We start from the raw sequence: 24,359 nt of genomic DNA, 5'->3' as shown, positions 1-24,359 counted from the left end.
ATTTTGCATACTCTACAATGGTAACACTTGAATTTTAATAAACTATTTCTTATTTATTTTATACAGAAAATATGATTCTTATCGTCACGTAAATCACAATTAGACTTCCAATAAAGTTTTCAAGCAACCGTTCTAGAACACATCAAAAACCCAAGCACGGCACGAATTCGAAAACTACAATAAATTATGAGTAGATATATTTCCTACACCTTGACCTCTAGGCTGGACCTACGCTTGAACTTAAGCTCTACACCTTGATCTAATATATATGTTAGATGGGAAGATTTTTAGAATAAAACAGTTTAGTGTTTTGATACAACTCCATTAAAGCAGCGAAAGAAATCTGACTATTTTATTACAAAAACTATTAATAACATAAAACGAAATCAAAGTAAGTAGTTTATATTTACTTATCCGTTCTTAAAACAAATTATGGATTATTTAAGTATTCTTTTATGTTTTTATGAAATATTTATTTAATAAAATTTTATTTTCCTTTCGCATTAATTACCCAAAAACATTGCCCAAATTATGGTCATATTTCCTTCTCATAAATTTATTGTTTGAGATAATCTGACATTTCATAAGATTCGATGAGAAATATGGTGTTAATTCCTATTAAATAGAAAAAGTATACTGCATAAGTAGAGAATATTCAATGTATGTAATATAAATATTGATAAAATTTAGTAGCAGGTGTTAACATTTTTTCCCACCTTCTGAGTGGCGTGCTTTTAACTATATTATTAGATAAAATTTACTTTATATATATATATATATATATATATATATATATATATATATATATATATATATATATATATATATATATATATATATATATATATATATATATATATATATATATATATATATATATATATATATATATATATATATATATATATATACACCCTTGTGCAAATTAATTGAAACAAACTTTTTTTTCTTCGTGTTTTTTAAAGAAGATGTTTTGGGGTTGTTTCGATTACAATGGGGTTGGACCTTTGCAGCCTATTGACGGTATGATGCGTTCTGAGCAGTACATTACTATTCTGGGTAAAAAAGTTGTTCCAGAGTTGAAGAAACGATACCCTGATGGAACAGGGATTTTTCAACAGGATTTAGCTCCATGCCATGCGTCCAAAATTGTCAAGAAATTCATGTCTGATAATTAAATTGAGACATTGGAATGGCCAGGGAAATCTCCGGATATCAACCCAATTGAGAATCTCTGGGCCATATGCAAGAAGCGCCTATTAAATATGGACTGTACAACTATGGAGAAGCTAATCACGGTGTTAATTCATGTGTGGTACAAGGACACAAATATTATAAATGACTATAAAAAATTAGTGGAATCCATGCCGAATCGTGTCCAAATGTTAATAAAGTGTCGTGGAGATTATATTATGTACTAAAAATTTTTGAGTTTGCATAAATTTAAATGAAATAGCATTTTCTCTTAGTTTTCTGAATTTATTGAGTTTGTTTCAATTAATTTGCACAAGGGTGTATATATATATATTATTGCTGCAAATACCCACACTTTTGTAGGCTAATTCGAAAATTCGGAAAGTTTTTTAATAAGCATGATAAGCTAAAAAATGTTGACGACATATGCAAAAAACCGAATTTCTCAATTTCATTCCATAAAAATAATAATGAATAAAAAAAAATAATGAAACTAATAATAAAAAAATAATAAAAAAATAATAAAATAAAATAATTATTTTTTTAAAAAAAACTATGAAATGAATTCGTAAATTTAACAAAGCTAAAAATAATAATGCGAGGAACTTTCAAAAATGAAAAGGTAATTTTTAACCAAATGCTTAAGTAGACAAGCTTAAAATCAATTTTATATTTTATTTTATGACCGGCGTTGAACAGCCTATCCAATACTATTTAAGTCTATCAATGTTCAACTCCGCAGCCTTGCAATTTTAAGCTCAAACCAGAAGACAAGGGAACTCCTGGATCAATCACTGAAACAAACTAGCCTTCGGGGACGACTTTTCGATGACTTTACGATCGACGATTTTTCGACTTTTTCGTTACCGGGAAAGGTAAGCCTCAAAAACTCCCACAAACAATCCGATGGAGAGTGGATTCAAGCCCATGATCCGTTTGTCATTGAGGATATTTTATGTCAGCATTGTGGTCCATGTGAACCAGGAGAAGAACTTCCATCAGTCAATTATAGCTGTGATTTGATCCTAGATCAAATAATTTCAAGCTTGCGCTCTATTCCCTGAGCCGACGCCAATCTACTTAAAATGAATTTTATTTTATTTTATAATCGTCCTTGAACAGTCTTAAAATAAATTTAAAAATGTTAGTATTGTTTTTTGATAGGTTCGGTCACGTTTTTATTTCTAATAGAAGACAATTTTCTAAGAATTCGTTTTTGCTCTTCTCTAATAATCATCCTAAACATTTTAGAGGAATAATAAAATTAAAAAATATTACAAACATAAATAATGAAGAAAATTCAATTTCCGATTCAAAATTTGTTTTCATTTTATATTTAATTTAATTTTCAAAAGAAAATATTGCAACACATTCTTGCAGAAAATGATTCGAAATTACCCTATTCATAGTCATGACGTTGATTAATTACATTTGAAACTTTTTTTTTTAATTTATTTTCATTTCTTTCTCTCTCTTAGCTTTTTTAGATAGTAAAATCTTTTTTTTATTCGACGTTAGTTACATCAATTATAAATCAATATAATGTTAATTTTTTCCTTATTCTTTTTTTTTTTACCCATTATATAAAATCATCTTTTCTGTTCCCCTTGGGATTTAATCATTTTGTATTATCTCTAATGTTAACTAAAGCTGAATATTTCTAAAGAAAACTTCAGACCTTTACCAGGTATGTGATGTTATGATTACACTTTAACATCTCTCAATATTTCAAATTTTAAACTTTATTACTTTTCTATAGATTTTAATAAAAATGTTGGATTTTAAAATGAAACTACATAAAGTTTTAAATTATGCTTTTAAAATTTTAATTTTATTTTGCTATTTTCCTCTTTTTTGATTTAGTGGCACCTTGTGGTCAAAATTGTGATTGACGATAAACTTTAATTTCAGAAACTTGACAGCAAATTCTTTTTCCAGCTTTACGGAAAGCAGTCTGAAATTTCATTGACAATTAATTCCCTTCTACAATTACATGACGATATCTTCTGCTTGTAGCGAAATGGGAACGCTGTCATCAAGTACTAAGTTCCTATTCATATTTAAGTGCTTCAGCTAGTCAGAAAGTGTGACCGATATCTTTATTATAAAATACTATCGTTACAAACCCCAAAAACAAGCTAATAAAAATACAATATAATATCAATTAAAAAGAGAGCACTTTCATTTGTTATGTGTTATTTAAATGATTCGCTATTAATTATTAATTGGTTATTAAATTAATTTAGTTTTATCTTGAGCACCGGTCACCAATCTTTAGACCATCGGGGAATATCAAGTATTAGAACCGTTATTTTGAAAGTGGAATAAGTCTATTTTTTCTATAAATCGGCAAACTAAAAAATAACCATTGTTATTTTTTTTGGAAATTTTTTCGTATATTTAACGGTTTAAAGCCGTTTTGTTGATAAAAGGGGTTTTCATCTTAATCATTAAAGGATTAAAACCATCAAATGAAATTCTAGTTTTTGCCCTGCAGTTTTGCGTTTCGTAGTATAACTTTTTTTCCCAATCATTTTACGATTGTTTTGTATACTGGCTCTTACCTTTTAGCAACTATTTCAAGGTTTTGCAAATCGTATAAATACAACTGAAGTTCTACTTTATTGTCAAATTGATAAAATGTTGGACCAATCAATAAACAATGAAGCTACAGCGGCTCAAGAGGCATAGCGTGTGCGTCCAGATGAAATGATCCAGGTCTGATTCCATTTGGGTTAAAATCGGTTAAGAAAACAGATTTATTTTTGTTGTAAAAAACTGGTTTTGTTTCCTTAAAAAACCAGTCCAGACATAGATTTTCATCATAATTTTTACGAGAAATAATTATTTAAGTATGTTAAAAAACCGTTGATGTTATGTATTTACTTCGCAAATTTTACTATTTTGCACAACCCAGTTGTCGGTTTAAAACTGTAAATTTTACGAGAATTTTTTACAGTTTAATCAATTAGAGTGGTGTTTACAGCTCTTTACTATTAAAGTTTAAAATGCAATATTGATTATTAAAACTGCAATAAGTAAAAGCTCCAAATAGATTTACCTCACTTTCAATCTCTTCCTTTTTTCTTTCACAACAAGAGGAAAGTTAGGTATATTTTTTTATACACACTGACTGTACTTAAATGGATATTATATTACGAAAAATTATAATTAAATGCAAACATGTAAATACACGAATAATTATTTTAATTTTTATTGACAATTCGTGACATTCAAGGTAACTTTGGGGCACGTATGTCAGTCATACTGCTGTACCTCCCTCTTGCCGAAATGTGCATACACTATCTATGCTTACGTAGCTGATTATTCTCAGACTGTGTTGACTAAAAATTATTATTTTCAAGACACAATTTAAGAAAACTGATTTAAAGTTGCTTTAATTTTGGTTTTCGCAAATGGACATTAAAAAGAATGCTTCTGCGATAATATTTTTAGCTAAAATTCATTTGATTATTTTATTCATAAATCGTTCTCAACTGATTATAAATATTAAAAGAGCATGTTTACTCCTTTAGCCACGGTGGTTCAGGAGATAGAGCGTTTGCCTCGCAATGAGTTGACCCAGATTCGAATCCAGGCGGTGAATGGTTGCTGTGAATTTTGTTCCCGGCTAGGACTGACCACAGTGCTGAGGGAAAATATCCTAAACGCTAGACAGATTACTGGTTAGAATCTCTTTTTAGTCGAAATAACCCAAGAGGTTTTCGTGGTTTTCCTCGGCATGTAACGCCAATGCGGATAAGCTCCTTAAAAACTTCTCCACGAAAGATAGTTCACCCTAATGCTTGATTCAGGAGTTCCCTTGTAATTTAAAATGAGTTCCCTTGTATTTTAAGTTAGGTTCAAAAAAATCATAGCTCATTTAATCTCTCGGGAATACTTAATCAAATTACGCGTCGAAGAAAGGGTACAACAATGATGAAAACACGTTGTAATTTTGTGTAGCTCTTTTTAGTAACATTTAAACTATTAGCTGTCATTCTGTCTTTTATTTTATTTGCAACACATTGGAGCACAAAGTTCAAAAATTCAAATCTTGCGTGAATTTTAATTTTAGTGAAAAATTTGTTTTTTTCTAATTGCTGTAACCATTATGAATTACAGAAGAGCTACACAGGAATTCATAAGAACTGGAAAGAGGATTGGAGCATTTCAGTCTTATTGGAGCATTAGGAATACAGAGGGTCGTAGGAAGATAAATAAAAGAATGGTCTGGAATTTGTTGATTTTGTTTATATTAAAGGTATGGAACAATATAACTATATTTCATTTTGAAATCAAAACATATCGATTAAATTAATTTTTTTTAATTTTCAAAAGCAATCAAAGTACTTTTTTACTTTAAAATCAAATTAATTTTTTTAATTTCGAAATAGTTTTAATATAATAAACTAATTGGCTATAATGATACAATATGCGCAAAATTCTGTTTTAATAAGTAAAAAAAAGCGATACTGAGTAGAGTTTTTTAAAAGAGATACTTCAATATATTTATAACAAACTTGTAGTTTTTAATTACATTATTCAATTATATTATAATGACAATTTTTTTTATAACCGTCTTTGAACAGCCGAGACAAATTTGAAATTACAATTACCGATGTTGAAGTCCATAGTCTTGTAATTTTAGTCTCAATTTAGAAGACAAAGGAACTCTTGGATCAAGTATTGGTAAAATTTTGCGTTTGTGGAGGATTTTTAATGGGACCAATCCTCATTTGCATTGCATAGAAAGGAAAACTAGGAAAACTTTTCACGGTGAGCTTGACTGCAAAGGGATATTAATTATTATAAATAACCCATAATTCGTCTACCACTTGGGATATTTTACATCAGCACTGTTTTACATCAGTTACATATATTTTACATCAGTACATTTTACCTCAGCAATTTTTTAAGCATAGACGCATTATAAATAGTGATTTTTATCTTAGGACAATTATTCTTTATTTTGAAACCTTTCTTTCTTTGTCGTAAGGGAATGCGTCCTGGTAAGAGCCTTTATGTTTTGCTATCATGCCTTATATATATATATATATATATATATATATATATATATGAATTTTTTAAAAATCTTCTCAAAACGGACAAATTGGAATTTTTAAACGATTTTTCGTATGATAGTGTTCTCTGTATACTCTGTCAATTTTCAGAAATTTAGCACAAATGATTTTAGGGAGACATAAAATATTGATGATATAGTTGTTACTGATTATGCCGACATTGTGGATAGACTGACATAACGAGTAACCGTAAAAGAAAAAAAAATGAAACAAAATAAGATATTCCAGGTTTAATATCGGCATGATTCCAGTGATAACAGTCGACGGTTATTGAGTAATCTTGATCGCATGCAATTCTAGGATAATAATATAAGACATTATCAATATTTTAATTGAGAACGTTATACTCGACAGGTAGTCACAAGTGCTGAAGATAATAGAAGGCCCATTTGGAATATTGCTCATATGGTAAATACATTGGGAGAAGTAGATAGTTACTTAGACCAAGGAGCAAATGGTTTGGAATTCGACGTGTACTTTGATGGGGAAAATCCAGTTATTACCTACCATCCTGTTCCATGCGATTGCTTTAGAACTTGCATGCTGCGGGAGAAGCTAGACACCTATTTAGAATACATGCGGGATATTACAACGCCCGGTAAGAATAACACTGGGGAACAAGTATATATATTTTTATAGTTTTCTGTTGCATGAGATTTTTTAACAGATTAACTGAGCTTTTGTATACTTTTGTATTGCTAATTTTTAATATGCAATCTGCTTCTCTCTCCAAGTTATAGTTGACTTTTTTAGTCTATTTTTATTGAAAAATACAAGTTTAAAAGCGTTAAACGTAAGAAACTCGTCAGCACTGTGGTCGGTGCTAGCCAGGTGTAGATTTCGTATCGACCAAACACCGCTTGGATTCGAACCCGAGTCTCCTTATAGGAAGGTGGTCACCCTATCTCCTGAGCCATCATAGTACTCTCGTAAGCTTATTCAGAACTCTATGTCTTAGATATCACCGATCTTTTTCAATAATTATTTTACAGGCTGATTGAAAAAATCTCTAATATTTTATATTCAGTCTGATATTTTTCAGGCTTATTACAGCCTGTTTATGAATGTGTAGACCAAAGTTAGAAGCATGCGAATAATTTAATTTGAACAAATTTAGTGAAGCCTATTCCATTGAGGGTATTTACAGGAAACATTCTCCATTTAATACTTATCGCAAACTGTCTGAAATGAATTAGGCTTTCTGGGTAATGAATGATATATTTTTAAATTAGTCTAACGTATTTTTAAGATCACAGCAATAAATGTTGATTAGGAAGTACAGGAGAATTTTCCAATTAATATTGCGTATTGCAAAATGATGACAGTTGTTAACAAAACGCCGGATTATTAAAGTAGCTTTTGACCATAAATTAGATTCATTATAATCAAACCATTAAGAGTTCACAAGTAGCATTAAAGGGATTTGCAAGAATATTATTTTAGTGACGAATGTTTAGATGTCGAGCATGAAAAAATAACAAATTTAAATACATATGTTTATTTTATTATTAATAATTCGAAAATTTAAAACGTGGAGTTTCTTTTCTGTATCATGTCTTTCATTTATTCTTTTGTGTATATCTATAGTCTTTTGCAGTAAAGCCTGTATTATTACTAGAATATTTCCGAACAAATCTTTACCAGCATGTTTATCGAAATTGTTTTCTTTCCAACTAAACTTTCTTAATACAAGGCGCAGTTGTGCATAAGTTTTGCTTTCAGTTAACTTGCTTAAGCTCAACAGTTACTTAATACTAGGTTTACGGGGCACGTCATTTTGACGTATTTCGACTTTTGTAAGGAAAATTATAAAACCCGTTTGAATTTTTATTTTATCTCTTGTAATGACTTTTAACCATTGATCGAAGTAAATATATATTAAATGCTCTTTACCTCAAAAGCGTTGAAATATTGAAATTCTCTATGTGGTATACCAATTTCTACGGATATGCGTCAATTTGACGCGATCATAATTTAGACAAAAGTTTAAGTAAACAAGAAATTATCACATCAATAATAAATAGGAATGTACCGACAATACTTCGATTCGTTATCTCAAATAAAACAAGCGATAAACAACTGTTGCCGATAAGCAATAATAGAAAGAACAAACGCAGAATGTCAATTGATGTCAGAGTGTCAGATTTTGAAGGTTTCAGTTGCTTAGTTCGAGTATTGAAACATAAAATACTAGAATATTTTATAAATATATATCTCATATCTTCATTTTTTTCTTATAGTATACATATACATTGGTTTCTAAGTGCAGAGATGCCAACTGCTCCGGACACGCGAAAATAATTTAAAAAATGGTAAATATCAACAAAGTAAATTTTGAAATATGAAGTGGTGAATTATTTAAGCAAACGAATTATTTAGAAATAGTGGTGGATAAAAATCTACTAAATTGAATTTATTAAATTAAGAATCACAATTCTTTCATACGTCAAATTGACGTGTGTCCGTAGAGATAGGTATATAAGAAACGTCCGTAAACCTAGTGTTAAGGAACTGGCTACCTCAGAGTATTGATTACAACATTTTTCGATAGGAAAATTTTAAAATTTCTTTACCTAAACGCAGGAAACTTAAATAGGAAATAATATTTCTTTGCAAATTTTTTCCAGGTAGTCCAAAATATCGAAAGGAATTGGTTTTCCTCTTTATGGATCTAAAAGTAAGTTCTATAGGTGCAGGAAGTTTGAAGCATGCTGGAGAAAATATTGCTAAAAAATTGTTAGATATTTATTGGCAAAATGGTAAGTAATAATCTCTTTCTAATTCTTAAACTTTTTTTTTACTTTCTTACTATGCGTATAGTTAAATAACTGCTTTGAAGCATTTTTTTAAAAGAAAGACCTAGAACTTGAGGTAGTAATAGTAAACATTTTTAATTTCCTAATAAATCGAAATGGTTATCAAACTAAACTTTTCACATAATATTTATCATACGTTCATTACAAAGTACCAGATATCTGCAGCGGCTGGTAGATCCATCCTCGTTAACTCACCGCTTTGTAGTTAGACATTGATCTTGACAGAAATTGCTCTAAATATTTAAACACTCATCCTGTGATTTAATCTTATACAGTGCATTAAGGTATTATATATTTATAAGTGCAAATCTGGACTCACGTCTTCCCGTTGTCAGTCACCACTGTGCGCTTTCGACTCAACTTCCTTCAAAAGCATTGCTTATAATCAAGAGTGATGCATTAAAGTATTAATGTTTTGTTTTCCCTCACGGTATCGTTGCTTTGTAATTCTTGATTAAAACAGTCTTTTGAAAGCTTTAATCAAGAACTATTCGATATAGCCTGGTTGGTTGGGCATTGGACTCGTGTTCGTGAGAACGGGAGTTCGAATCCAGCCAGCCAGAGAATCCCCGTGTATTAAATAGTGCACGTTAAATCTGTTGGGTTGACTGAGGTCGTTAAACCTGCCACAAAGTCCTCCCAGTTCACACAACAAATCCCTATCTCTGGAGGTACTGATCAAGGAGTTCTCTTGTCTTCTGCATTGGGTTCAAAATTATAAGGCTACGGAATTGGACACTGGCAGTCGTAAACCCAGAGTTGGGTCGGCTGTTCAACTACGGTTACAAAGTAAAATCAAGAGTTCGTAACTGCTGTTCATTATTAATGACTGTTAGGTTAAGTCAAGGCTGAACTAGATCGAGAGCTTAACTTTTACGTCTCAGAATGTCTCATTACACCAAAATGGACAGTCACTAAAACAATGCTGATTCTGTAAAGTCGAAAATACCCTTTAAACATTGTTCTTGGTAGCATTGTGCTAAATTTCTAAATAATTTTTTCCTCGTGGACACTCTTTTTAGCTGCACCTTTAAGGCGGACGATACCCTCTTTGTATAAAATGGAAGTTATCTGCTACACTTAATTAATATTTCTGGTGGTATCTTTACAAAGTAAATTCATAAAATGAGATATTTGCTTCCTAAAATATAAACTATGATTTATCATGTTTAGTCATGTTTAATTTAGCTTCAAAAATTCCACGAGAATTTAAATATTGAAGTTGAAAATGTTCCTAACAATCACTTTTGCATATTTTTTTCCTATTATATTAATGAAATTAATGCAAACATTTAAATGAAGAGAGTTTGAAACAATTCGTGATTACATTAAGTAATTTTAACGACTCAATATCTTCCCTTACAATATCAAAATCTAATTTATAATTTCAAGATCACTTATGAGATTCAGTATATAATCTTAGTGTGGTCTAACAAGTCATGCTACAAAACAAATGACGGAATTTTTTTGTCCACAAAAAGCATGCCAAACATACAGAAAAAACAAGGCTCTTCACAACATTAAAATATCAATTAAGTTAATTTCCTAACTATAAATTCTTTTATTTATTGCCTTGCTTATAGTTTCTGCGAATAACACAAACCATTATGATTACGTTAAAACATGATTTTAATCGCGACGCAAAGAGTTACACTCTTAAGCAAAGAGAACTATGAAACATGGAGAATTCAGATGAAAGCTTTCCTCACAGCGTTATTATAGGTTGGAGAAGATATCGCAGATTTAGTTTCATCTCCGTCCCTGCTTTCACTGGACGATTCTATAATATCCACAATTGAAATGGCCTGTGTCTCACAAATTAAAACATCACGAATATTCTAATCACTTTTCATCATAGAGCTCTACCTCGTTCTCCATAATAACATGAGCAGTAGAGTCAAGCCATAATCATCTAGCCATCCAGCCATAACCTCCCTTCTTGATGGTTATGGTCAAGCGGCGTTTCAAGGGGTTGCACCATCGAAGGAGTCGATAAACCACCTTTTCTAAAACTATTTACTAATGACATTTTTTCAGACTACCTGGATCAATTTGAGTGTTTCTAAAGCGTTTATTTTCTTCTTTTGTTCAGCATTAGATTGGGGCAATAATAGATTCAGCTGATATTTGTAATTTCTACGTAACTTAACATATTCTGTTCCATATTTGGTAACATTTCTGATGCTTCAAAACTATCTGAAAATCCTTTAAACCGTCATTGAACAAAACATATAGATGTTAAATACCATTCATTAGAGAATCTACCGAAAATCACTTTATCATTCTTAAACATGTATCTATAAATGATTTGGGGGTAGTTGTATTGACCTAAGGTCAGCCGAATTCAAAAACTTATGGATTGTGTTGAAATTATTGGTGCATATGGGTTATTATTACAAAAAAAACAATGTCCACATAGAGGAGAAGAGTTGGAAACGTAAAACGAAAGCCTACATTGAACATTTAGAGCGCTCGGGGATAACCCGAATATTAAATCTGCACTGATGGTGTCGCCACTTGGACAATGAATCTGGAATGAGACACATGTAATGTAATCAATCCTTTTGTTTAATTTCGTTTTCTTATTTTGAGCCGTTATTATGTACATATTTAATTAATGGTAATCTTTGTTGCTTTTTACCATTTAAACACCTTCTACTGCGATGCACTCTGCCGCAAACAACAACTAGATCATGTTTTTCAATGTCGAAATTTAATATGTTATGCTACGTAAACGATTAACTTCGTACCTTATATTAGAGTACCTCCTGGATGTTATAACAGATTAAATCTAGGTGATAAGAACAAGTTCGTATACAGGTGGTTACAATTATATTAAAGAGGGAATAAACTTGACAAAGTTTGTCCTATCTTTATTCAGCATCCTCTATGTTGTAAAAAACGCTTATATGAAAAAAAGCAGCGGTTTTGTAATAATAAAAAGCGTTAAAGATCTATTTTTTTGATATTTAAAAAGTTGCTTCAACATTTTATCATCTGGACTCATAAAAATGTGTAAACATTTGGAATTGATAATTTTTTATCTAGGTTGTGAAATAGCGCCTAATTGACTGGGTTTTTTTTAAAATTTTCATAACTTAAAAAACACTTAAGTTATTTGTCAGTTCGAAAGTTCATATAATTCTTCACTGAATGATAATATATATATATATATTTTAAAATCATAGTTTGGCGAAAGAGCTTCAGAAAGCACTGATAATTAATCTCGTAGAAGGACTTAATGCAGCAGTATATTTTTAAAGCGTACATACATCGTAAACTAATCGTAAACTAATCATGCATCACTAATCGTAAACGAAATCACAGCTGAATACTTTTACTTTCGACGCATTATAGCTATACATTGCTTAGGTTCATACAATGAATAAACGATACAGTGCATTTAAAGTGCAAATCGATGGTGTATAAAATCTGTGAATAAAAAATTCACTAGTCCAAGAAAATTAAAATTAATTCATAGTTAAATAAAAGCATCCGCATAATTAATACGCTAAATAAAAAATTACCGATTTTTAAATGTTTGCAAATTATTACTGATATGTTAATGATGTCGATAAAATTTATTATACGCTTCATGAACCGGGAGGAAATGAAATCTGAAAAAAATCAAATCATTAATTTCAATCATTGACACTTTTCATGTACGAAACAAGATCTAAGCGATTAGGGGCAGTTTTTTTGAAATCTAAAATCACTATTTTAGCAATCAATCTCCCCTGCTCAGGGGATAGAGAGTTCACCTCCCAATGAGGTTACCCTGATTCAAACTGCAGAGGTGGTTGGTCGATATGAATTCTGCTCCCGGCTGGCGCCTACCACAGTACTGACGTAAAATATCCTCAGTGATGGCAGGTTATGAGATAAAATCCGATCTCTATGAGCAAGGGAGGTTTTCGTTGTTTTCCACTAAACGCAATACATATGCTCGTAAGATCAATCACAACTTCCACTTCGAAGTCTAGTTTGTACCAACACTTGATCCAGGTGTTCGCTTGTCTTCTGGGTAGGAATCAATTTACAAGGCTGCAGAGTTGAACATTGATAGTCGTAAACTCAACATTGGGTCTGCTGTTCGACACTAGTTATCATTATAATTTTAATATTATAATATGCCATTGCATACGAAAAAAACGAGGGCTTCTAGCAAAATATTTTTCTTTCAGAACAACTTTCTGCAGATTACACGGGTTTGAGAAACTCTACACGCTATACCTAAAAACGATATTACGCGTTTTAAACATGAGTTTTACTAAAATAGAATGCACCTGGTGGTCGAAATTTGAACTAATATTTTATTGCAGATTTCATTTCCGTATACAGTGCATATCGAAGTTTCAGTGGCATTTGTAAATTAAAACAGACTATGTGTCGATCTTAATATATGGAGTATTACCTGCTATAGATAATATCAATTAATTAAAGAAAGAAATAATTCCACGTTTTTATATTTTAGGAGAAGCAGGAGGGCAAGCATTTATTTTAGTGTCGTTGCCCTATGTAAGTCACATTGAGTTATTTCATGGTTTTCTCGGAACGCTGGAAGAAAGGAATGCCACATTTAGAAAAGATAAAATAGGTAAAGTTTTTAAATTACAGTATGCACAAACCACAGAAAACAATTAAATACTCTTAGTAAATTTAGGTCTAGTCTTAGATCGAATCTTCACATACTAAGACTGAATCTTAGTGATTTACAAAGGTGATTTCAAATATGCCAATTAATTATAGCATGGTGGCTCAGGGGATAGAGAGCTCGCTACCCAATAAGGCTCAGTTTCGAATGCCAGCGATGACTGGTCGATATTAATTCCGGACTCGGCTCACGACTACCAAGGTGCTGACGTAAAACATTCTCATTGGTAAACGGATCAGAGGTTAGAGTCCCCTAACAGTCCAGCTTCCCGTGAGAGGTTTTCGTGGTTTTAATCTTCATAGAACGCAAATGCGGGCATATTTCATTAAAGAGTCCTCCGCAAATAAAATTTCTCCAAATACTTAGTAATCTCATCCCTTGTCCTCAGGATTAGGTTCAAAATTATGAAGTTGAACATTGATAATCGCAAACTCAAAATTGGGTCGACTGTTCAACTCCGCTTATAAAATAAAATAAAATTAATTAGAGCAGCGATATTTTAAATTACGAAATAAGGCACAAAAACGTTCTTTCTTTAAATAAGTATACTTTTTTTCGACTGAGTTGGATTTTTAAACCTAAAAGAATATGAGGAATAGCGGTAACCACAATCTGGTAAATATGTTTTCAGTTGTTTGATCAGGAAAGTGGTAAAAAACTTAGACACCCTTATGCAAATTTTATTCTTTGCGCTTCTCGCACTCTCTCGAGAACTTTTTAAGTGAATATAAAATTGTTGAATGGAATTATAAAAGTTAGTTCTTGCAAAATCAAATTTCAACACAGAAACTAATCATGAATTGCTCTTAAATTTTTTTTTATTGTTCCATATAAAGTTGCATTTTTTAAAATGATATATAAAAATCTATATACTTTACAATTCAAAACTATTTTAACTTTTGTTAAATAAAATATGTAAAATAATTAATTTTTAAAAATTATATCATTACTTGAAATTATCTTTGGGTGAATAATTTATATAATTGTGTGTAAAAAGTTTTCTAGTCGCTTAAAAAGTTTTCGAAGCATGGCGAACTAAGCAAAAAGTAAAAAAAATTAGGAAGGGTTAAAATTTTCCATCGCTTTCCTGACTTAACTATTGGGAATCTATTTTTCAGATTGCGCCCCCCATCCCCCATTTTTTAAGGGTCAGAAATCTGAATCCGTCAAAAAATGCATGTTTATTCAGAGAAAGTATAATTTTGTGTCTGATTTGCTGACAAAAAAAGTCTGTTCTGAGTAATAAGCATATTTAAGTTTTAAGCCCTCAAACCATTAAGATTGAGTCTGTGATAATCCGATCATTAGGGAACAAGGGCTATTCTGGGTATTCTGTTTTTCATTATTTTTTAATTATTATTTTTATCTTATAATTTAATTTCTTTTTTCAATTTTCATTTTATTTTATTTTTATTTTTTTTAATTTTTATTTTATTATTTTAATTTTATTTTATTTTTATTTATTTTATTTTTTTTTATTTTATTTTTTTATTTTATTTTTATTTATTTTTTATTTTATTTTTATTTTATTTTTATTTTTATTTTTTTTTTTATTTTTATTTTTTTTTTTATTTTATTTTTTTTTTATTTTATTTTTTAATTATTTATTTATTTATTTTTTTATTAATTTATTTTCATTCGGCTCTACGTCTTATAAAAAAATCGTAGGGTATATAGTAAATAAGAGTATGTTAAAAAAGTATCAAAGAGGTGCAGGAGAAGTAGGGTTTAAATCCTAATGCCACAAACTAGTCCATCGATTTTCCATGAGCTACATGTTTTGCACGCTTTCCAAATAACCTGCAAAAAAATTGCAACAATATATTCAGGAAATGTGCGTTCATAAAAAAAATTTCCTTCGGTGCGAATCAAGGTTAAACTGTAATGTCGAGAAAATGTTATAAAGCAAAATTTACTTTATTATTTACTCGACATTACCATTTAATAAAATACGGGTTTTCTTGTCATTACAGTTAAAATTTTATAAAATTTTACTGTGTTTCTATTCATATGGAACCATATAATGGTCTATAGAAATACATTAACGTTCGAAATTCGAACTTAAAATTAATATTTTTAAGGACAATTATTAAATAAAAATTTCTTTTTCTTATAGATATTTTCATTATCAAAAGCTCTAATTATGTTCTTCTTCAACCGTTAAAAACATTTTCCGAACTTATCAGTTTAAATTTTTCTTTGATTTGCTAGCTTTCCGACTGACTTCAAAATCATAAAACTTTACACGCGTATTTTTTTTAAAAATTATTATTAGTATTTCATTTTGAGTGAATATTTCAAACATGCTAAACAGCTTCACCAATCTAGTTAGGCTATACCTCATTAAGATATCACGCTTCCATAGAAAGTAATTAAAAAATGTATCTAACATTATTAAGTCGTTAAATAAGGGGCAACAGATGGCGCTGTTATCGATAAGTATATGAGAAGTTTCATTCATTACAATTGGTAGTATGTTAAATCTTAACGTATTTTCTTTTAAAATTTATTTATTAAACTATTCATTTAACGCTAAAAAAAGATCCCTTGCTATTTCATCAAGGTTAGTTTCTAGCGAATGATTCCAGATTATCAAGAATAATATTGTAAGTTAAATTACGGGAAAAAATGGATTTTGAAGTGGTTTTATAGTTTCAGTTTCATCTTCTTTAAACTTTAAATCTTTGTTCAAATTATTTTTTTTTCCTATGACTGTCACATCATATCTATAATAGTCGGAATAAAAGCGTCTCAAAATGACTGTCATTTTAAAATACAGATGGTTCTGGGATTATCCCTCTTAACCTATGTTTTAAGATCCTTACACAAAATAAAGTCAATAAAATATTATACCCATTAAGGGTTCCAAAGTGAAATTAAGTTGATATCTAGGGAATATTTAAAAATTTATCAAAATCTGGAGAATCAGTACTGAAATAGGTTGAATTAATAAGATCAACATTAAATTGATAGCCAAGTAAACTTAGAGTAGTAACACACTCCTTCAAGTACGACTATTAAATAAAGAGAACACTTTTAAGTTTGTTCATTTTGATGTTTTTAACACCACATTCCCCAAAACTGATTCATCTGATTTTATTAATACTTTTATTTCTTCTGCTTTTATATATATTTAGTAATTTTGATAAGTTTAGTTTTATTAAATTTTTTGCCTTGACCGTTTTAGAAAATATACAGGTATAGGACAAAATAATAGGAACACCTGTGAAAAAAAGAAAATATTTTATTAATAAGGAGTTGGGCAACCTTTGGCCTGAATGACAGCTTGCATTCGACGTGGGATTGACAAATAAAGGTCTTGAACAAAGTTCATTGGAATTTGCAGCCATTCCTCTTGCAGAGCTGTCTCGAGTTCAGAGAGTGTGCGTGGAAGAGGAAACCGAGCACGGACTTTTTTCTCCAAAAAACCCCACAAAGGCTCAATGATATTGAGATCAGGGGACTGAGGACACCACGTTAGATGGTCCACTTCATCATTATGCTCATTTAACCATGTTTGAACACAGTGAGACGTGTGAACAGGGGCGTTGTCATCTTGGAACACAAGACGTTCTCCCGGAAAGAGAATATGAAGCATAGGGTGAAGATGATCTGCAAGAATGCTTCGGTAATGGTCCCCTTTGACCACCCCTCTCAAGACAACGAGAGGCATCAATCCACGGGCAGATATAGCGCCCCACACCAGCACAGAACCACCTCTATGTTTCACGGTTGGAACCAGGCAGTCAACATGAAATGCTTCTGCCGGCGTTCGCCACACGAACACACGTCCGGTGGCTGGAATAGTGTAAAAGAGGATTCATCAGACCGGATGACTTGTTCCCATTGCTGTTGTGTCCATTTTAGGTGGTCTTGGCACCACTGTAGTCTCTTCAAAGCATTCCGCGCTGAAACTAACGGTTTTGGAATAGCTACTCTGCCATGAATGTTAGCAGCATGCAACTCCCGTTGAAAAGTTTTCATGGATACAGGGTTCAGGAGGTGGGTATTCATCTCAAATGTTATCACCGGCAGTGTAGTCTTGCGTTTTCGAGCGACTATCCTCTTCAACACCCGTCTATCACGGTCTGACAACTTCGACTTCCTGCTGCTGTTGTGCCTCGCCGAAGTCACCTTACCCAACTTTGTGTATGCCAACAGAGTCCTTGATACAGTGGTCCTTGAAACACCTACAAGGTTCGCTGTTCTGGACACGGACGCTCCAGCCAGGCGAGCTCCGATTATCATGCCTCTTTTAAGGTCATAGAGGTCGGACATAATCTCGTTTTGCTAGAAACAGATTTTTCTCATGCAAATCTCACACTGCCAAATGCTAGACAGATACCTTGCCTTTCATCACCAGTAGGTGGCACATTCTTACGACACGTGCCCGCCGCTTATTGGACTGTCGAGAACGACTCCATTCTTTCACAGGTGTTCCTATTATTTTGTCCTATACCTGTATTTGTTTTTGTATAGTTTCTGTTAAAAATTAGAATCAATTACCAACTTAAACATAATAATGTTAAACAATATAAAAACCTAACAAAGGTATATTACTTGATTAAAAAGCTTTATTGGCTTCTAAAATAAGTGGAATGAAATAAAAGTCGATATGATTTAAGCACTTAAAAGTAGGCGCCTGTTCTCAAGACTAGCCAGACATTTCTTATTTTTAAGTCTCTGCTACTGCAGTTTTTCAAGTTTCGTTTTTCACACTTATTTTTCATATTTGCTTGGAAATTTTTCTTTCAATATTTCAATTTAATTTTGCTTCTTTTCTTTTACGTCGAGCAAGTTTTGAGAATGGGTGTCTATTTTGAGAGCTTAAAACATGTCTGCATATTTCTAATCCCCCCCTTACTGCTTCAGTTTCTTATTTACATTTATTATTTATTTAATACTAGCCGCCTAAGACAGCTAGCTGTCCGCCCCGCTATGTTTCTTGGGCTCTAGCACTGGTAGTAGAGACACGATCCTCTTCCAATCTTCTTTGACGTTTCGCGGGTGTCTCGGACCCTAACACTGCTAGTTGAGACACGATCCTCTTCTTATCTTCCTTGACGTTCCACAGGTGTTTTTCGGGCCCTAACACTGCTAGTTGAGACACGATCCTCTTCTAATCTTTGACGTTTCTCTGATACTTCTTGGGCTCTAGAATTGCTTGTCGAAATTCGGTCATGTTCCATCCTTCTTTGATGTTCCACAGACGTTTCTTGGGCCCTTCTTCTCCTTTGAGAATCTCTTAATGTCTTTTTCTTTGACAAAATACAAAGTTTTTTGGAAAGCGGTTCTGCCATGTCAGTAATCGGGTTTTTTAAGAAGTCAACGAATAATTTAGAACAACAATTGCTATGAAAGCAAATCATGAAACTTCAATATTAAAATCTAAGTGCTTACCTGCAAACTGAAACTTTCTGAAAATAACTAATTACATTTAATAAAAACTGTTAAAATAAAGAATAGAAAAACCAAAAAGATCCAAGGTAAGTTTGATCGTTCCTTCAAAAACAATTAAATTCCTATTTTATATATTATATAGCTACAACGCTTAAAAAAAACTAAAATGCTAAATACATGAAAAGAACACGAAAACGAATTAATTTCTTATGGTATCAATTTCTATTTCTATATAATTTTTTATGGTATCAATTTCTATTTCTATATCGCTACAAAAATTATCGTCTTCGCTGAAGAAAAAAAAATAGAGCGTGGAAAGAAGAAGAAAAACTTATTATAACAATTATGAACAGCTACAAATATATCAAAGCGAAGCGTTCTATTTACGTATCGAATATGTTGCTACATTTTTAATACAAAAGTTAAACTTTTCTCCACTTTGATAAATGTAAACTAATGCGAACCTTAGAATTAAATTATTAATTCCTTCATATATTATTGGTTTAAGTTGTCGAAAATTAGTATTTCAATTGTAAGGTTCATACATTTATAAGAGTGGAGAAAAGTATATGTATTTTTTAATAGTTTTTTGAATATAGCTCTTTGAAGACGAAAAAGTATAGATTTCCTTACAAAATGACTGATAACTAAAAAACTAATCCAAATTTTTGAAAAAGAAAAAAAATACTTCTTCATTATGTCAAAACACAATTATGTATTGTATAGATACAATAGGTTCAGTTTTAAATTGCCTATCGAAAATATTATATTGATTTACAGCTCTCAGATAATTACAATAAGCTCTAAAAGCTATCGAGTGCTATCTAATAAAGTAAAGCTCTTGTTGTACGCAGGTTTTGAATTTTCTGGCAACGAAGATTTAAAAACAATCGAATACGTCCTACAGACTAACAATGTAAGTAGCAATAACTTCTGGCAAGGAGACGGTATTACCAATTGCCTCCCACGTGGCACATACAGACTCATAGATGCCATCAACTCACGGGATTACAAGGAAAAAAGTTACATGTCAAAAGTATACTGGTGGACAGTCGATAAAAGTAGCACAATGCAGAGAATTTTAAGGTATAAAAAAAGTTTTCTTTTAGATTTGTACAAAAAAATAAAATAAACAATTGGTCATATTACCTGACTAAAGAGGGCCGGGATAGTCTGGTTGGCAGGGCGCTGGGCCCATGTCAGAGAGTTCGTGGGTTCGAACCCCGCCGGCAGAAGAAGAAGTGTAGTAAAGTGACTGATGCACGTTAAATCTGTCGAGTCACAAAAGTCCTCATAACAAATCAATACCTCTGGGGGTACTGGATTGGAGATCGATCGTTCTCTGATTCAGGTCAAAATTACAATCTGCGGATGAATGAATGGATGTATGAATGGGTCCGTCCTATAAACGAGTGTGACGAATGGTGTGGCAGAAGTCGAATTCTTGGCCATAGATGGCGCCACTGAAAAACAAGAACAATCGCACCCCCTCTGCCTAAGCAGGCATACGTCAACAAACAACAACCTGACTAAAGATTTCGCTTGCTTCAAAAATTTACAAATCAGAAATAACAGTCGACATGCTTCAAGCGCTTAAAAAATAAGCTCCCATTTTCAAGATCTGCCATACGTGACTGGGAACAAACAAAAATGAGTTGAAATAAATAAAAAAAGTAAAGTTGCCAAAAAAGGGAAAAAATAAAAGTAAGATGACAAATCTAGAGAAATCACTAGCCGGGAGAGAAAAAAAACGAAAACAGAGCTCGACAGACCACAATGGTTAAAAGGGTAAAATGCATTTCCAAGCGCTATGGAGATGTCGTGAGGAATTAATGACGTTAACAAGGAAATCAACATTCAAATTGATAAAGCAAGATTCCTGAGCTTTAAGATGAGCTGATGCAATTGGCATGGAAATAATTTTGCCCTTGTCAAAATTGAATTTATGCCTAAGATTCCAATAATGTGCAGCAACTGATGATTTTTCGCATTCTTGATAACGGACATATTTATAGTGTTCCTTAATTCTAAATTTTAAGTCTACATTTTTGAAGCGCTTGAAACATTTCGACTGTTATTTCCTATTTGTATATTTTTTCAGAGAATAAATTTGAATGCGAGAAGTTTTTAATTAGGTAGTATCTTACTGCTTCAGCTTCTTAAGTTTATCGAAGGTTGATTTTCGAAGGCTTCGTCGACATATGAAATGATGCTTTCTTGTGCATAATGCGCCATTTTCATAACTGCTATGAGATTTCAACAATTACTCATGACTGTTAGGATATAAAGTTTAGCCTATTTAAAGCTAGCGCTATTTATACTTATTCTGAAAATGAAACATAACGCAAATATGGAGAAAAGACATAGTTTTGAGGAAATTAAAAGCGTTTGTGCCCTAGACTCTCAATATTTTAAAAATTACTACAATGCACAGTGTGTCAACAGCCAAGGTTTCGTGGCCAAAATTAGTATTTCGATAAAACTTGTTTCAAATTCTGGGGGTTTTTATTTACGGGTTTTTATGTGCAGGTAAATTGAATTCATAGTTAAAATTTTGAGATACACTAAAAATACCCAAAAAAAAACTGGCGGCTGAAATATGGCGAGCAAAATTTAAAAAAATAATATAGTAGATACGTTTAAATAATTAAATGTAGCAATGAAAATATAATAGTTTTCGCAATTTTATATTAAAAATGAAAGGCAAATTATATTTCCGAAGTAATATTACAAAATTACACGAAAACATGAAAAAAAACATAATTTTTGTTTTTTTGGTATATTTAGTCCCCCTTTGCAATACGGGCAAAATGGGGCAGGTTTTTTCGAAAGAAGAAACATCAAAGAAGAGAACAAAAAACAATTTAGCTAATTATCTCTTGGAACTGTTGGGAACTAAGTTTCGAAAGTCATTCAAACATTGTAAAATGTCAAATGATAAGATATAAATCATAAGTTTGTCAAGAGTATTAACTAATCCAACAAATTAAAAAATTGTACTATAATTTCAGACTAATTACTCTGATAAAAATGTAACAGTAAGGTGAAATTCCTATATATATTTCGGAAATAAAAATTGAAAAGTTACATTTAAAAAAAAAATTTAACGAATTTTTCATTACATTGTACTCTTGTCAGTCCAGAAAGTAAATTATAATGTTTGGAATGATTATGAATACTTAATTTGGGCTGTATTAAAACTGACTACACATATTTTAGTTGAAAATTTAACTTTCGACATTTGACCAAAGATCATGGTCTTCTGGCCCACAGTGCAATTCTGCATCATCTGGGCTCCTAAAAATTTGAAAAAACTGACAATGAGGCAATGATTTTGATAATTTTTTTTCTGGGAAAATGTCACCAGATTTAGTTATTCTAAGACCCAAATAATTCTTCACAACTTGACGGTATATGTAGTTTAAACTCATCGTTTTACTTCAAGTGTAAAGAACTGAAACTGTGTTTTTTTTATTTTCCTTGGCGACAGAGCTTCGAAAATCAATGTTAATCCCTCAAACATCCAACAAAATGCGGCTTATGAAAAATATACAGAATGGGGGATTCAGGTGGGTTTTTTTATCTTCTAGATTAAATTAACTTGTCGAAAGGGTGTCATTTTAAAATAATATTTTCATGATTTCTCTGAGTGAAAAATTTGAGATCGCTTTGTGCAAAAATTGAAAAAAAACACCTTAAATTACTTTTGATTTAATAATCGGGTTTTCACATACTGAGACTCAATCTTAACAGTTAGCCGCTACGTAATCAATTTATGACCATTTCACTATTTTCCGTATAACAGCAAGGGGCTCTTGTCTACTAGAGTAATTTTTTGAAGTTCAACGGTCTTTGGCGAGTAGCAATGGAAATTGTATTCTATCCCCGACTTCTATAAACAGAGTTTTTATGGATGTTGAAATCCTGACAACATTCAATTGCCATTTTTATGACTGTTGAAATCCTGACTATTTTCCGTATAGTAGCACAAAGCGCTCTTCACCACTACCGGTCTAGTTCAACAGTCTCTGACTTTTCAGTGAGTAGTTATAGAAATTGTAATCTATTCCCGGTATCTAAGAGTAGAGCTTTTGACCCTTTTATTGCATGTTGAAATTTTAAGTGCTATGGCTGCAAGGAGCTAACTAGCAAAGAGTTTAACTGGTGCTCTTTGGCAGGTAACAATACTAAACAAGACCATTTCATTAATTCTAGAACATTACGAAGTAGCAAAAAAAAGTTATCCATCAAAATTTCAGCAACCCCCCCCCCCAAAATCAACAGATATAAAACTAAAATGAAAAAACTTTATACACGAACAGCTTTAAAAACTACATTTTTCAAAGGGACTCAAAAAAAGAAAACAAATAAATTTTTTGGCACATTACTTTCCCAATTATCTTCTATCACTGTTATATAATCTATTGTGATACGTGTTTAATAGTGCTTTGATTATAAAAGTTGTGATTAAGCTATAATCTCTAAAAAAAATATGATAAGTGAAGTTATTAAATAAAATGTAAAAACAGTTAAACAATTAAGTATAAAAAATAAAGCTAACACGTCATTAAATTAATAAAACTTAAGAAGTAGAATGGCTTCCAGTAATATTGGAACTGAGAGAAGAGCCACTTGTAACCACATTATTGAAGGGTACAATCACATTTTGAGTTATGATATGATACAGTTCCACTACTTTCTAAACTCCTTTCCATAAAGCTGTTGGATTTCGAAAACACAACTATGATTATTTTCGTAAACATCAGCACGAAAGATATATTGCTTGATTCAGTTCGATTTTGTAAATGTGTATAGTTTTTGCTAAGAATATTTTCCTTCCAACATTTTTTTATTCATTTATTTCAGATTAGGCGTGGATGGTATGATTACAAACCATCCTGACAGACTGGTAGAGGTGTTAAAAGATAGTGAATTTGCAAGCACCTTTCGGCTAGCAAGCATAGAAGACAGCCCTTGGACAAAACATCCAGCAGAAAAGACTTATTATCGGCATAATTGCACATCCCTGCCTACCGAAGAGGAAGTTCTGTACAATATTTAATGCTTTTAAGCGTATATTGATGGCAATGTATAAAATGCCGGTATTTGTTACAATTCTGGAACTGCTTTTGCAGTTTTGGGGACCATATAATAATTTATCATTTAATTATGGTAAAAATGTTATACGCATTAAATAATTTAATACTTAAA

At 31.5% G+C, this 24,359-nt stretch overlaps 2 protein-coding genes across 3 annotated transcripts in view; both read left to right on the top strand.

Moving 5' to 3' along the window:
* Positions 1-24,359, top strand: part of LOC107456632 (cuticle protein 14-like) — a 37,773-nt gene that overhangs the window by 4,216 nt on the left and 9,198 nt on the right. The window lies entirely within an intron of this gene.
* LOC107456403 (dermonecrotic toxin StSicTox-betaIB1i) lies at positions 301-24,359 on the top strand. 2 transcript variants are annotated; one of them, XM_087157085.1, is made up of 7 exons: positions 301-391; positions 5,320-5,458; positions 6,633-6,876; positions 8,906-9,037; positions 13,569-13,691; positions 20,003-20,234; positions 24,015-24,359. In XM_087157085.1, the coding sequence occupies exons 2-7, from the start codon at positions 5,423-5,425 to the stop codon at positions 24,208-24,210; spliced, it is 963 nt and encodes a 320-aa protein (XP_087013211.1). In that variant the 5' UTR covers positions 301-391; positions 5,320-5,422; the 3' UTR covers positions 24,211-24,359. The 2 variants fall into 2 exon arrangements, with proteins under 2 accessions (XP_087013211.1, XP_015929781.2); XM_016074295.3 differs by lacking the exon at positions 301-391 and adding an exon at positions 2,797-2,881.

The sequence above is a fragment of the Parasteatoda tepidariorum genome, chromosome 2 (genome assembly GCF_982258835.1).
Source record: "Parasteatoda tepidariorum strain Cologne lab strain chromosome 2, Ptep-v5.0, whole genome shotgun sequence".
Taxonomy (NCBI): domain Eukaryota; kingdom Metazoa; phylum Arthropoda; class Arachnida; order Araneae; family Theridiidae; genus Parasteatoda; species Parasteatoda tepidariorum.
This window is presented reverse-complemented; position numbering and strand designations above follow the sequence as displayed.

Coding starts and splice junctions, on each gene's coding strand:
- LOC107456403 (XM_087157085.1), top strand. CDS start 5,423: ATGGTCTGGAATTTGTTGATTTTGTTTATATTAAAG. Junction 6,877..8,905: donor GCGGGATATTACAACGCCCG/GTAAGAATAACA, acceptor AATTTTTTCCAG/GTAGTCCAAAATATCGAAAG. Junction 13,692..20,002: donor ATTTAGAAAAGATAAAATAG/GTAAAGTTTTTA, acceptor TGTTGTACGCAG/GTTTTGAATTTTCTGGCAAC.